The sequence below is a fragment of the Bos javanicus genome, chromosome 6 (assembly GCF_032452875.1).
Source record: "Bos javanicus breed banteng chromosome 6, ARS-OSU_banteng_1.0, whole genome shotgun sequence".
NCBI classification, from domain to species: Eukaryota; Metazoa; Chordata; class Mammalia; order Artiodactyla; family Bovidae; genus Bos; species Bos javanicus.
This window is the reverse complement of record NC_083873.1, coordinates 22,642,437-22,658,440: the sequence shown is the minus strand read 5'-3', so window position 1 is coordinate 22,658,440 and position 16,004 is coordinate 22,642,437. Positions and strand designations below refer to the sequence as shown.

At 36.9% G+C, this 16,004-nt stretch overlaps 1 protein-coding gene and 1 long non-coding RNA gene across 5 annotated transcripts in view; one reads left to right on the top strand and one right to left on the bottom strand.

Annotated features, from left to right (window-relative positions):
• The window catches only part of NFKB1 (nuclear factor kappa B subunit 1), a 122,305-nt gene that overhangs the window by 25,738 nt on the left and 80,563 nt on the right, over positions 1 to 16,004 (top strand). The window contains exons 2-5 of one of the 4 annotated variants that reach the window (XM_061419508.1): positions 293 to 338; positions 4,294 to 4,369; positions 8,809 to 8,846; positions 12,963 to 13,061. In XM_061419508.1, the coding sequence (XP_061275492.1) occupies positions 300 to 338; positions 4,294 to 4,369; positions 8,809 to 8,846; positions 12,963 to 13,061 (252 nt within the window). In that variant the 5' untranslated portion in view covers positions 293 to 299. Of the gene's footprint in view, positions 1 to 292; positions 339 to 4,293; positions 4,370 to 8,805; positions 8,847 to 12,962; positions 13,062 to 16,004 lie in introns of all 4 variants that reach the window. The other 3 variants (XM_061419506.1, XM_061419510.1, XM_061419509.1) reach the window with 3 other exon arrangements.
• LOC133249314 (uncharacterized) lies at positions 8,396 to 9,551 on the bottom strand. Its single transcript, XR_009736907.1, has 2 exons — positions 9,118 to 9,551; positions 8,396 to 8,587 (listed from the first exon to the last, which is right to left on the bottom strand). It is a non-coding gene; the product is annotated as an uncharacterized LOC133249314 (long non-coding RNA).

The following is a 16,004-nucleotide window of genomic DNA, read 5'->3' as shown; positions in this document are numbered from 1 at the left end:
TCTGTACCGAGGATGAAGGCTAGCTGTACCAAACTCCAGGACACTGTTGTGACGTTGACATAGGGGTTGTGCATTATGCGTAAGTGGTAATTCCTTGATTATGCAATCTTTCTACTTTTAGACTTAGATTCCCAAGAGGAACTACACAGTATTTCCTCCTAAGGTCTTTAAAAAAAAAAGGGAGAGGTTATATTTGGTCTTACTGAAATAATGCAGTTTACTCTTTCATAGTGTAATTTTTAAGGTTTATTCCAGTCGTAACAGTTCGGTTTTGTATTCTTTTGATGCACAGCTCCAGAATGGCAGAAGACGACCCGTATTTGGGAGGGCATGAACAAGTAAGTAGTATAATAATCGTGCTAATAATTTTTACAACAACAGTATAAACAACAGTAACTATCAGGAAAACTCTTAAAAGAGGTAAAAATTTCTTTTAAATTGTTTTTCTTGCCCATTTACATAAGGTCTTAGAGCATTTACGTAAGGTCTTAGAGGACATGCCATGTAAAACAACAGTATCCCTGCTGCCACACTCTTGTAGTATAAAAGTTATACATGCTGCTGGTCAAATGATAGCTACTATGTTAGTTTGTTGGGGCTGCTGTAACAAATTACCACAAACTGGGTGACTTAAAACAACAGATATGTATTCCCTCTCAGTTCCGGAGGCAAGCAATTCAAAAGCAAGATGACAACAGGACTGGTTACTTCTGGGAGTTCTGAAGGAGGACCTGTGCTCCTCTTCTAGCTTCTGGTGGTTATTGGAAGTCCTTGGCATTCCTTGGCTTGTAGCTGCTCCTCTCCAGCACATTCCTTCTTCTCTTTGTCTCCTCTGTATCTCCATAGCCAAATCTCCCCTCCCCGCTCTTTTCTCTTATAAAAGTACCAGGCAGTGGATTGAGGGCCCATTCTTCAGGATGACCTCATCTCAACTTGATCACATCTGCAAAGACCCTGTTTTTTAAGTAAGGTCACATTCACAGGTATTTTAGGAGTTAGGACTTGAACATATCATTTTGGGGGGAGGCCAAAGTATTTATTTAAAAACTCATCTAATGAGGAGGCAGATTGGTATAGTGAAAAGGAGTTAGAATTCAAAGATCTTAACTAAGTGCTGACTGCTATTAAAACTTGAGGAATCACTTAGCACCCCCACCCCCACCCCACCTCATGCTCACGTACAGAGGTGTTTGAAAGACTTAAATGGGCAAGGAATGTGCTTTGGGGACATGGAACTGTTCATTATAATTATATTAGCGATTATAAAGGGATAATAGTGTCCTTTTTTTTCTCCTAATGTCATACTTGAAAAATGTTAATTTCAAGCCTATAGAAATGTTGAATAGTCCAGCAAATCTTTGTTGGTTGTTAATATTTTGCTCTATACATATATGTGTGTGTGTACACACACAGAGAAAGAAATTTATGTATAGTGTGTATGTGTATATATATATGTAATGAACCATTTGGAAGCAATTTTCAGACTCTAGGGTAATTGCAATGGCAATATTAAGAGTATTTAAAATAGTGATATTTATTCACTCATGATCTATTTATTGAGACATCACTATGTACCAGAACATTGGCTAAGGAAGGATACAAAAATGTGACACATTTCAGGAAGCTGCCATTTTTCTAGTAGGAGGGACAGAGACATGAGTAGTTTCCCTGTGGTGTTGAACACTGTAGTAGTAGTCTGTGTGCAATGGGACACAGATGTCAAGAGGGAAGAAGGGTGTGGTTATGCAGACGTTCCAAAGGCAGTCTGTGTCAGCTGATATTTGAAATGTGTAGTTTGCTAGGCTATGCAAAGAGAGGGAGCAGTGGGTACCAGGACATCTGGTCCAAATTTCATAATCATTTCACACTTTAGCCACATAAAAAAAATGTATTTCCCAAAATTATGCATGCAAAGAATCAGAAAGCCAAAAGTGAAATGTTTTTTGAGGGATCTAGTATTACTTCTTTAAATAAAATACTTATGTCACATTCATTACTCTTCATAATGTTCTCATTGATTTAGAAAGAATGAGTATGCATTGCTTTTCATATTAAGATGCTGCTTTTGAATTTTATTGTACAAATGATACAGATAAATCTAGCAGCATTTTCTCTGGTTACAGCATGACAAACATTTGGCTACTCATATTATCAAAAACCTGTGCTTTACCTTTCACTTTTAATATGCTGTCTCTAACAAAGGCAGACACTCACCAGCATTAGGGTTGGTTGGCTTGGTTTTAAACCATGCTTTCCTGTCTCTGCACAGGAAATCCTATCAGCAAGAGATGGTCCTTTATGCCATACAAGAGTAAAACCTGCTGAAAATCGTAGTTTCGAAAGCTTTTCTTTGTGGGCATTTTTGTCAGCACCAGCAGTGGGGACATATTCTGATATTTCCATTTTTAAAGAGAGAGGTCCTTGAAGTTTGAGTTTTTTCCCCCTTGTCTCAAGATTAATAATTTATATTTCTTGAAGTTCGCATGTCTTCAGTGAGATCCTCAGTATTTTAATGTGTTCTGGGGTTTACTCCACCCCTGACCTAATGCACACGTAAGCTGCAGCACATGCCCCTGCTTTGCTCTTGTCTGAAGTGGGGCTGAGTCTCTCCTGCGATCAGAGTTTTTGCCCTTTAACCAGTCTGCAGGACCACAGGAAAGTTTTTTGTTCTGCTAGATCATCTTTTCTGCCCTGAGACTGGTAAATTCTCTCTATAAGATGAGGCCCATTTTTATAACAACACGTTTTTTTCATTCCTTTATTTCCCTTTCAGCAAAGAGTGAATAGTGTAGATGAACTTTACTCCTGAGCGTTGATGTGAGACACATTTATTGTTCCTCAATTGAAAATTTGCATACCTCACAACTGGATCTGAAGCGTTCTTTGTTTAAACACTGTGTTTCTTAGTCTTGATTTTAACTAGACATACTATTGATAGATTCTTAGGTATACATGAATGTCCAATAATATACTAGTAAAGAAAAGGAGTAAAATATCGATGTTTATTTTTAATGCCTGATCCAGCACATTTACTAACTAGTGTATTATAAAAACTGAAGTGTGTTTGATTTCTGTGCTGTCCACAGACATTTCATAGATGACTTATTTAGACTGAAATAAATACGAAACTCAGAAATACAAATTTTAAATCCTGAATGAACTAAGTAGGAAGGAAATGTTACTCTTGGGATACATCATTTTTAGTAACGTTTCAAGATAGATTATAATTCAATCACAGTATGTTGTTTACCCACTGTATTGGTTTTCTGGTGCTCCTATAACCAATTGCCACAAATTTAGCAACTTAAAAAACACAAATTAATTATCTTACAGTCTGGAGGTCGGAAGTCCATAATCAAGGTTTGGCAGAGCTGTATTCTTTCTGAAAGTTTTCCTTATGTTTTTGAACATCTAGAGGCTGCTTGCCTTTTTTGGCCTGTGACCCAACCCCTTCCATCACTTTAGCCTCCTATTTCCATTGGTATGTCTCCTACTATTCACTTTGATCTCCTGCATCCCTCTATCAGGCCTGGCCTGGATAATTCAGACTAATCTCCCCATCTCTGTGTTCATTTGTAAATTCCTTTTTGCTATAGGAGACAGCATTCCAGGTTCTAGGGGTTGGGATGTGGGTGTCTTTGGGGAAGCTGTTATTCAGCATATCAAACCCACTAAATTCCAGGTATTTTCATTATGCTAGGTAAATAAAGATAAAAAAAAAAAAAAAAAAGATGAGGGAGCTCAGTGCTCAGTTAATCTGCTTTTTGGACTAAGTTATAGTTTGAGTTTTTCTATAAATTGTTCCAGGGCTCTCACTGTCTGAATCTTTCGGGATTTGCAATTGGATGCTAGAGGAGGAGTTTATTTACCATTATAAAAGAAATACAGATTTCTAGGATTAGATTCTCATGTTTATATTTCTAAGAGAGTGTAAGCTTTAAATCATTTATTCAACAAATATTTAAGTACCTACTCTGATAAATATACACTGGACCCTGCAGATATGCCAGTAAGCAAACTACACTAAGTCCTTATCTCCGTGGACTGTACACGTGGATTGTTCTTCTGAAATCCCTTTGGTTTTCACACAACCATAGCCCAACCCCATGTAAAGTTCTATATACACGAGAACTTAGTTAGGTTTCCTGAGCATATTTTTAAAATTCTGCTTTAAAATGTTTTCAGGTTTTAGTTTTTAGTTTTTGTTCCTATAATTAAGTTTTAGGTTTTTCAAGTTTGTAATACAGTGTTGGAAAAGTAATGATTGAAATATTAAAATTTTCCTTTTTGTAGATGTTTCATCTGGATCCTCTGAATCATACAATGTTTAGTCCAGAATTATTTCAACCGGAGATGCCACTACCAACAGGTAAGAAAATTCTTCATCTCTTGCCTGTCATTTTGCTTTTGCTTTTTTTAAAATTTGATTTTTTTTATACACTCTTTTATGAAGTCAGTGAGTTACCTAGAAAAGAAATGGTGATTTGTGTTTTAAAAGTCAGTTTTCAGTATACTTTTTTGGACTACATTTGCATAAACATGTTTGATCCCAGTTACCCATTATATTGGAGGAGGCAATGGCACCCCACTGCAATACTCTTGGCTGGAAAATCCCATGGACGGAGGAGCCTTGTAGGCTGTGGTCCATGGGGTTGCTAAGAATCGGACACGACTGAGCAACTTCACTTTGACTTTTCACTTGCATGCATTGGAGAAGGAAATGGCAACCCACTCCAGTGTTCTTGCCTGGAGAATCCCAGGGATGGGGAAGCCTGGTGGGCTGCTGTCTATGGGGTCGAATGGAGTCGGACACGACTAAGCAACTTAGCAGCAGCAGCAGCAGCAGCAACCCATTGTATGACTGATAATTGTTGCTGATATTTGCTAGCACAGCTCAAAAGGAACTTCTTTACTGTGTGGGATTTTTTTCCTTTCACCCAATCTTGTTATCTCTGGGGTCTTTGTAACTCCTGTTTCCTTTGCCCCAGGCACATGAGGCAGTCTCAACTCTCAGATCTATTCCCAAAACACTTACTTGAGTTCCTGTTGTGTGCCAGCTAGTATACCACACACCGGGAACATAGTGTACAAAAGTCATAAAAGTCATCTTGGTAGAAAAATTATCTTTTTAAAAAACTTCTAGCCCTATGTTCTGACCAGTTGGATAAACTCGTGATAATCATCCATCCTCCTAACATGACTTAATTATCCCCATCAATAAGTTATTTAATCTTATATGAATGATTTTTTAAAAATCAGTCTCTGTTTTGTTTATTATTAAATTTATTTATTTTAATTAGAGGCTAATTACTTTACAATATTGTATTGGTTTTGCCATACATCAACATGAATCCGCCATGGGTGTACACATGTTCCCAATCCTGAACCCCGCCTCCCACCTCCCTTATTGCTTTTATGTAAGCTTGCTGTGATAGCTCTTTTTATGTATTCCTCACATCGCCAGAGGGACTTAACAGATGTTCAAAAGCTGTGTGAGTAAATTTTGGAAGTTGTGTATAAAAGAGAGTTTTGTAATTACTGAAGTACATCAGCTATTCTATTTACCATGGACTTGCTTATCCTCAATGGGAGACTTTGTGCAATTTGTATCATTGTCATTTAAAATTGCTGTTGTTACTTTGTACTTACTTTTCATTTTTTATATCAGGTGTTTATTTGCATTTTTATATCTATTATTTCTAGAAGTTCATGCAAGGGGAAAAAATAAATCTGCTAAATTCAGCTTCATTAGCTTCAGTAAGTGTGTTGCTGAGGCCTTTCTTTACCCCACAGATCATAGCTGAGATGTCCTCAAGTGTTGTCCAAAATAAGCTCTAGATCAGCTTCCTGTGAACAACTAAATGTCTTGGTAGCTTCTGTGTTTTCTGTGACTGGGGATCAAAGTCTTTTTCTTGGTTTTGATGCTTTATTGAAAACATGAAAGTTACTGCCCTCAGGAAACATATACTTTTCCATTTGATGGCTTATAGATGCCAAACACTATCCTGATGCAAAGGATTTCCTAATTTTTTATTTCATCAAATTTATGGAGATAGAATAAGGTTATTGAAAGAACCAGCTTGGTAAATATTCTGAAGTCAAAGTTTCATGTTGTAGGAATTATTTAGCCATAACATTAGAAAAAGGCTTCCCAGGTGGCACTCGTGGTAAAGAACTTGCCTGCCAGTGCAGGTTCGAGCCCTGGGTCAGGGAGATCCCCTGGACGAAGGCATGGCAACCCACTGCAGTATTCTTGCCTGGTTAATCCCATGAATAGAGGAGCCTGGTGGGCTACAGTCCATAGAATTGCAAAGAATCAGACACGACTGAAGCAACTTGGCATGCAGGCAACATTAGAAAAACTTTTACAATTATACCTCAAAATTGTATTTTCCAGTTATTACCTCATCGTTTTTTATTGTCGCATACACGTTCCCTCTGCATTGCAATGCCATAGTTCAGTTTTTTATAAACCAAGATTTATGGATGTTTTATTCACATTTTAAAGGAATAGAGAGGTTATATAAACCAATGTAATTTTCATATGGACTGTTTTATCTTCTGTATTTCTTGAAATCTAAAACCATGCTACTTGTTGAAAACTCTACAGGATATGGCACAACTGCTAGGTCTATAACATCATGCTGTAATTTAAATTACTCTACACAGTAGGATGTTAATTCGTGGCATGGAAATGCAGCCAAAGAAAATTGGCATTAAAACAAATATATGCATAGCAAATCTCGTTTTCTAGTTGATTTAATGTTTGAGTGTATTCCCTGAAAGAGAAAAATGGTCCCTTGGTAAATAGAATTACCAAGCCTTAGTATTTCATGTATTTAGAAGAAATTAAACCATACAGCAAAAATAATAACAAAATTTCAAATATTTTTCGAAGAGTTACTAAGAAGTGAGAGACTTGAAGTCTGATATAAATGTGCTCCAATTCCTCTGTATTTTCCATGATATCCAAATGTTGCTTCATTTTTTTTTTTTGCTGAAGTATAGTTGATTTACAATGTTGTGTTAATTTCTGCTGTACAGCAAAGTGACTCAGTTACACATATGTCCACATTTTTCACATTCTTTTCCATTTTGGTTTATCACAGGATATTGAGTGTAGTTCCCTGTGCTACATAGTAGGACCTTGCTGTCAAATGTTGCTTTCTTAAAGACTTCTCTTCTTCATATGTTCATTTAGTTTTCTAGAGAGAATGTGTATGAGTAGATTTGTTGAAATGTTGTATAGACCTTATTTAGCAGTGTGAAAATATTTATGTTTCTAATCAGTTTTATCTCCTTAGAAATTAAATTCTAGTCATTTTTTGGAATTTTAAAATTCTAACAGTTTCTTTTTAAAAAAAAATAGTTGAATATATCCAGGAACTAATTTCAGACAGAAAAGAGAAGATAATTTACCTAAATTATATAGCATTGGTCAGTCCCTAACCTTTTTTCTTTTCTTGTGTATGTTTCAGTTCAAATTCAGTTATTTTTCAACTGACTCCCTTGTAAACTTCTTGAATAATAACAGGAAATAATTATACCTTAGTTTCCTACAGTTCTCTGTCTTATCCTGATTCATCATAGTGCTGAAAATAAAAATCCTCTCTCAAGTTATGGTTTATTTTTAATTTCAACCTGAAAGTTTAGCTTTTCTTCATAAATTTATTTATCTAAAATAATAAGTCTTGAACTTCTGGCCTAGAGACAGTGAAGATTGAAATGGACACAGAAGCATCCTCCTAGAATTTTTTAAGTACCATTTAAATTTACATTCAAACAAGTGAGAAACACCATGAGCCTTTGTGTATCACGGAGCTATGGGTTATTATACTTTTGACATGACATACAAACCAGCTGGGAAGCTTAGGGACTTTATCCTATTGAATAAATTTGTGTTTATACTGTCAGAGGTTTTGATTTTCCTTTGAGTTTCTAAACTTAGGTATAGTCAGGCTATCATTAAGCTTCTAGTAATCTTTGTTCTTATTAGTTGGTATACATTCATCTAACTTACTTTCAGAATTTTATAAAACGCTTATTTTGGAACAGAGTTTATATGAAAGTACAATATTCAAAAATTGTACACGGACATCAAAAGCTATGAGTTAATAAGAAGAATCTACCATGTCTGATGGACCAAATTAAATATGGGAGAGAGGAGGAACAAGCTAGCCAGTTAGGGAATGAGGGCAGCACTTGTGGGTTCAGGTATTGACAAGGAAACCCAAAACTTGGTGTAATGAAAAGCAGAGAGCCTGAGATCATTATCTGTGTGTTTCACACATGTAGGTTGCTGGCTCAGTCTCTTGTAATTTCATATTAGGCACATTCTCTTGTGAAGAGTGGAAGTCAGAGTCTGATGATGTGATGGCAAAAGAAAACTTCACAGTGACCAGGAAGTGGTTGCTGCTTTTAATTCGTATTTGTGTCATTATTAAAAATGCTTTGTTAGTAGACATGATTGTGAAGGTTGTTGACGTCTTAATTCTTGCCAGACGTCATGCCTTTTGTTGGGTTGTGCAAGGTGCCATCACCACTGAACAGACATCTGGATGGTATGGTTCTCTCTAATGGTGTAAAACTGTTATTAAATAAGGATAAATTTAATATTCAAAAGAAGAAGATATGCCTTGTGGAATTTTAGCTAAAACATTTATTTGAAGCCTCTGTTTAAAAACATAATTTCAGTTTTTTTTACTTGCTTTGTATATATATACATACATATAAATATATTTTTTTTAACCAAATTTGAGAAGCCTCACAGTTTCTTTTGGTTTCTGTTTGTTGTTTTGTTTTTAGCAGATGGCCCATACCTTCAAATATTAGAGCAACCTAAACAGGTAAGAAGATTAAAGGGGTGGGACTTTCTCTTTAATTGCTAGATCCATAAGTCTAATAATACCTCAAGCACTGAATAAAATAGTAAATGAATTTTACAAAGGAAGTAGCTTATCTAGAAGATCGACAACCTGCCAAATTGTGTAACAACTTTATCATCCACTTTCCTTTTCTCTTAGTCATTGTTCAGACAGTCCTGAACCTCAGTACATAGTTCTATAAAACTTAAGTATCAATCCATGGTATCCCATGATCTCCAACACTTTGACTTACCAGCCATTCCTTGAAGAGATGTAGGTTATCTCCACTCATTTTCATGTGTAAGAAAATACACATACACACAGTTCACATACACTGAGTCAGGCGCTTCCACCATGTCCCTGCATATCAGAACTTCTGAGCCTTTCTCCATCCTGAGGAGCTACGCCTTTGCTATTTGGAACATGTAACCTAAGATACTAAAAGGACCAGTGGGGTGTAGATAAAGTTCTAGAATAGACAGTCAAGTTCTCTTGGGTATTAGCTTCAGATCTAGCCTCTTTGGAGTCAGGAGAGGAGCATTTTATTTTATCAGGCTCTTCCCTGGCGGCTCAGACAGTAAAGAATGTGCCTGTAATGTGGGAGACTGGGGTTTGATCCCTGGGTCAGAAAGATCCCCTAGAGGAGGGCATGGCAATCCACTCCAGTATTCTTGCCTGGAGAATTCCATGGACAGAGGAGCCTGGTAGGCTACAGTCTGCGTGGTCGCAGGGATTTCACTTTCCCTTTCCTCTTACTACTATTATTTATAGAGGATACCTGGGAATTGAAATGGCTTCCTTACCATGTCCCTATGGGTAAATAAATATTTATTGGAAATTGGATGGGACCAGTGCTATGAAAGAGGAAGGAAGAGAATCTTTAATATCTTCCCATAGTCATTAAGCGATGAAGTAATGGTATAGTCCTCTGCAGAATGAGGACAAAGTTAGTAGATCTCTGGCTGGATATGCATATTATCACACATGTGTGAGACTGAGGATGCGTGTGTCTGCTTTCTTGCAGCTGTATCACCCAGTACTTTTCCTAAATGTTTTTAGTAGCTCAGGCAAGTAACACTTTTGTATTGTGTAACACTTAACAAATACTAACTAGGTCAAAATCTTAAAGTATGCATGTGGTTACTGTAATCATGGTATTACATATGTATTTGGGTTTTGGTCAGAATATAAAGGATATGAGTATCTTTATCTATGACCAAATAGACTACACTTATGAGGTTGAACTTTGATAAAAGTTTTTGGTGTGGGGACTGGAATACCATATGCGATTTCGGGACATTGTTTTCATGGCTCGCAGGTAACACACCCTGATTCCACAGCCTGCCGACATGACTTTGCTTTATCTCCATTCCCAATTCCCTATCAGTGAGTTCTCACAGGAGGCCACCAGTTTTCTCAAACGACCCTCCCAGTGGAAGTTTATCCTCTAACATTCTGTGCAGTGTTACCTGGCCTCCTGGGAAATTTCCGGATAAACCGTGAAACCAAGAAATCAACTAAAATTTATTTGTCTGCATACTAGGCAAAATGTGTTTTTCAAATATTCATTTTCATAAGCATAGCACTACCATAAGGTTTTTAAAATGAAGTTTCTTACTATGGGTCAATAGTCATAGGGAAAAATTGACGTTTATGATTTATCTGAAGGGTGAGTTATGTAGTTTCAAAATTTAATTCACTGTTGGTGGATGTGTTAAAGCTTATCTGAGTAAATCAATGTGCTTGCTTACCAAAATGTAATATTGTGATGTCTGACTCCAGTGAAAGTAAGAAGGTTGTATTGAAGTCAGACTTTCTGACCGGATGGATGGAGCCTTGCCTTTGAGGTTGATGACTCATTTTAAGCAAGTGGAGTTACTGAGATGAATGGCTGTGGATTGGTAAACCTTTAATCTCAAAAATTTAGAATCTGAAATGCATCCAGACTATGCATTTGAAGACATCCTAGTTTCCTTTCAAAAAAAAGATATTTTATTTCTATCTTCAGGTTATAAATTCCTTTGCATAGAAGTTTAGATACTTTTATCCAACTATGAATATGTTGTTTTTCAAACGATGAGCAAGGTATTAAGACAGGTCTCTTTACTCATATTTTACTAAACACCACTTCCAATAAGATATAATAGTATAAGTATATATTTCTCCAACTGTCCTAAAGTAACTTTATGATTAAAGATAATGAATTACTTTATTGTTTTAAAAATAAAATCTAGAAAACTTTTCTTTTTTTCTCTGGAGTCTCTGCCACAATTTTCCCCAGCTTTGACAGAGATGAGTCATAGCATAGACCACTACTAATCTTTAGGATAGCTAGTTCTGTTGCATATTATTAAGTGCTAATTATCTAATATTGTTTAAAAGCTGAAGTTGTGTTTAAACCGATTAGCAGTCAAGTAAATCCCTATTTTATGGTTAGCCAGTTCTGGAGGCTGACTGTTGCTTTTTCATACTTTTAGAAATTTCATTTAATTATTGAAAATACGCTAACAGCCTTTGACTATAAAAGGTATAGGGCTGAATTTGTAACTTATTTTTTAGTTTGAATTTTTGAGAAGCAAAACAGGAAGAATCACCTTCAAATCACTCATCTTACCTCAGAAGGCTTTCCAGGTGTTGATGTTTGGGGTCACCTAAGGAGCCCTTTTCAAGAGTTGTTTTAGGTCCCACTTTAATACGTTGATCATATACCCCAGACCCATGTGTGACATACGGTAGCTTCCTCCCCTAGGGAATTTAGGTCAGGTCTCACTGGTCCCGTAAAAGATGCTTTAGACTGGTCCTCTTTAGAAATTAGAAAAGTCTCACAGAATTTAGAAACAATTCCAGGTGCTCTCCCTGAACCTCTCAGGCTGCTTTTCAAGACCCTATGGGGCATAGTGAAATGAAGTACAGTCTAAGGAGGGCAGAAACTTTACATTGATCCATTAGCTCAAAGCCGTCAAAACCTGTATATTCACTGAGCTCCACTATCCAGCTTGCAAGGTAGAAAGCCCCACTAACAAGTAGTGGTGTGCGGAGCTTCTGAGGCCTAAGGATCTATCACTGTTTATAGGAAGTCAGTCCCACGATAAAGTAAGCAGAAGGTGAGAATGTTCCTTAAAGTGTATTAACATATTCTTTTCACTAAAGGGTGTATTTGAAAAACGGAAGACCATTTGGTCAAGAGACTGTATATGTTGAAATCTCCCTTCATATGATGATGAGAGTCATTCTCATAAATGTCCTTGTTTTATTCTTGGTATGCAAATATGCACAATTACAACTGTTAGCTTTTTAAGTCATAAAATGTTAAAACTGGAATAGACCTTGAATATGGTCTGGTCTAATCTTCTTAGTTGTATAAAAAAAAATACATGGAACTCATGTGTTTAATCAGCCTGCATAGTAAAGGCTTCTTGCTAATTCCTAGTTGATATTACTGTGTCTATAAAAATTCTTGAGTTAATATATAAAGGGACTCTCTGGGTTTGGAATCATTCAGGTCAGTTAATATATCCAGCTTGAACTTGATAGTATTAACAATCTTAAATCGAAACTTCTTACCTTCTGAACTGTTGAGAGTTATTGATTGTGCGGACTTGCATAGGCTGTGTTCTGTAACCCTGATGGGGTATATTTAACAAGACATTTCTGTATTCCCTCCTGAACCAACTGTCATCAGAGTAGGTAAAGGAATGCCTTTAAATAAGAATCAGAGAAGCTTAACTTTGAGTCATATGGCCAATTTCAGAGCTTGGCAGAAGCAATGTGAGATGAGGAAACTCTGATACAGGCAAGCTGTAGCATGTCGAGTCCTTAGGCCTAAAATCTGCAGCAGTTTACTCTCCACATAGCACAGGAGGAGAGCTTCTGCAGGGCCAAGGACCTGCCTTTTAAGCCATAGCTCAGGGCCCAAATATCAGTTAACATCAATATTCATGATAAGGTTATGGGGAGAAGTAGTTCTCCTATACAGTCCTCTTTCACAGTTTGTGTCTCCTCTAATACACAAGAATATAAAATTTGGGTATAATTTTGTCCCTATAAGTTTTTAGTAAGTATTCCTCAAACTTGTTCACCTTGTGTTCACCTTTGCAGAGAGGATTTCGTTTCCGTTACGTGTGTGAAGGCCCCTCCCATGGAGGGCTCCCCGGTGCGTCTAGTGAAAAGAACAAGAAGTCCTACCCTCAGGTCAAAGTAAGTTTGTGATGTCTTTCCATGTGAATTCTAGAAGATTTGGTGTCCTCGGAGCAAAAGAGAGGAATGCTTTAAATAACTACCATTTGTCTCTGCTTATAAGCTGAAGTGTTCACATGATTATTTATAATATTTATGTAGAAATGTGTCTCGTAGCAATAGAAGTGACAGATTCTAAAACTTAATATTTCCATTTAGTACAAATTATCTCAACATTAACAAAACTTTTATTATTTCTTAAAAATTATCTTAAAAATTTGTTTAGTTGTATACTTCCTAAGACTTGAGAGCACTCAATTTCAGCTCTTTCTAGAGATCTAGCAAAAAAAACAAGACTCAGATGACTGAGTGTGTGGATTATATAGTAGAATACCTCAGATCATGAATTCTGATCCAGACTCTGCTACCATCTGTGTGCCTTTGACTGAGATCCAACACTTCTAAACCTCAGTCCCTGGATGTGCAAAATGCAGACTTGTTAAGGGTCTGTGCTTTGTAGCTGTCTAAAGATTGAATGAGAAAATGTATCTCAGTGATCCAAAAGGGCCTCTGCTTGAGCAACTGTTTGTCTGCACGTGATGGTCCTTGGAACATACTGCTTCATGACATGCTGTGGTGGGCTTCGCTGAGCTTTTTCTACTTCTTCAGGTTCTTTTTCTTTCTTTGTATTTAATTGAGAATATCTTCCATTGAGGTAGCTTGAATTTTTTATTTTTGTAATGGGATGTCATGTTTCATAGACTGACTGCTAACAGTTTTGTAGGTAAACCAGTCAAATATTGCAGTTTCATCTTTTATAAACATTTTCATTTGTACAAGACAGACCCTTAGTAAAATTGTGATATCAAAGAAATGGGTCTTTGGTTTTGCCAGCCTTATATTTTGTTCCCTCTGTCTCCTCATAGCCCGCTTTTAGGCCCAGGCCTGTCTAATTTCTTACCTCTGGTCCAAAACAAAACCCTTGATTCTTTACCTCTTGAGTAATATTGTAGTATTAGTCCTATCCATTGTGTTTGCATTTTAAGTCTCCTATCTGAGCTCTTGTGTGGAATGAAAGATGTGTTTCCTGTTCAGGATTATTAGTCAGGATAAATATGGGTTTAGCCACAAATTTATGGTCTCTGGTCCTTTAGAATCTGAATGAGGAAATAACAACAGCAATAAAACAAAGGGATTACCATTTATTAAGCACCAAAGATTTGCCAAGTGCTGTACATACATTTCCTCCTTGGAAGGAAAGTTATGACCAAACTAGACAGCATATTAAAAAAGTAGACATTACTTTGTCAACAAAGGTCTGTCTAGTCAAGGCTATAGTTTTTCCAGTGGTCATGTATGGATGTGAGAGTTGGACTATAAAGAAAGCTGAGCGCAGAAGAATTGATGCTTTTGAACTGTGGTGTTGGAGAAGACTCTTGAGAGTTCCTTGGACTGCAAGGAGATCCGACCAGTCCATCCTAAAGGAGATCAGTCCTGGGTGTTCTTTGGAAGGACTGATGCTGAGGCTGAAACTCCAGTACTTTGGCCACCTGATGCGAAGAGCTGACTCATTTGAAAAGACCCTGATGCTGGGAAAGATTGAGGGCAGGAGGAGAAGGGGACGACAGAGGGTGAGATGGTTGGATGACATCACCGACTCAATGGACATGAGTTTGGGTGAACTCCGGGAGTTGGTGATGGACAGGGAGGCCTAGAGTGCTGCAGTTCATGGGGTCACAAGGAACTGGACACGACTGAGCAACTGAACTGAACTGAAACTTACATACATTATCTTTTCTATCCTCATAACAGCCCTCGTAGGTAAAAAGTCTTAATACCTGTGAGGAATCCGAGGCTCTTAAAAGGGAGCCTTGCTGTCCTCACAGGACTGGTGGCTTGTCATCCTACAGCAGACTCTTGCTCGTTGAACTGTCATGTGGAACATGTGCATTTGGGAGACTGGGGGCAGGGACCTAGGGGACAGGGCATGGGAGGATGGTAATAAGACTCAGAATTATAACTCTGGGCAACAAGAGAGAGGAGCTCAGGAATAATGGGTGCTCAGACATCAGGGAGTCAAATCCAGTACATGTTTTTAACACGTGTCTGTGTGTCCTGTATATAAATACTGTATGTGTTCATATGTGTGGTACATATTATGGGCATTGACACTGATTATGATTGTAATTACTGAAGAATTAGCATTAAGAGTAAAACTGGGAGTTTTTTTCTGGACTGTCTCTGTACAAACAAATATAAAATACAATATTGTCAAGTGTTGACTTGTATTGCTCTAGTCTTTTGTAACTAAGTAACAGTTCTTGATACTAAAAGATACATAGTAGTAACTTTGTTATAGATTTGTTACCCAATGGAAAAACTTTATATATACTATTATGCTCAGTCTTCATACATCCCTTTCATGTAGTGGTTGATGCTTCACATTTACAAAATAGTCTAGAAATAAAACAACAAGGTGGATATTCGATGTTCTTCTCAAATCATAGTTTATGTATCAAGGAGTTTAATACTTACTGAGAAATCTAGATATGTAAACAGCTAATACTAAGGAAGTCAAAATATAAATGTGTATGATTAGTCATTATTGACCTTCAGCTGCAGCTTCACTATTTCACCCAATTGTTTTTTATTCACTAATTCAACATATATTTATTAAGCATTTAATCCAATTGTAAGAAAACATAGAGCAGTTCAGAGAGTCTGTTACAAACTATCATTGTTCTCTTAGCCTGTCATCATTCACTGAAAGTTTGTAATAGTTAAAGGAAGTAATTTTATTTATCATAAAAGCTCTTAATCAGAAGAGCTGATATGGGGAGAAGAGAGAGTCAATCACGAGGTAGTTTTTCCAGAGCTCTTCTTCCAATATCACTTTTAATAATCTTTTTTACTAAAGGATAGTTAAGGGTGAACTTTTGGTTTACAAAGGGATATAAATCCCTC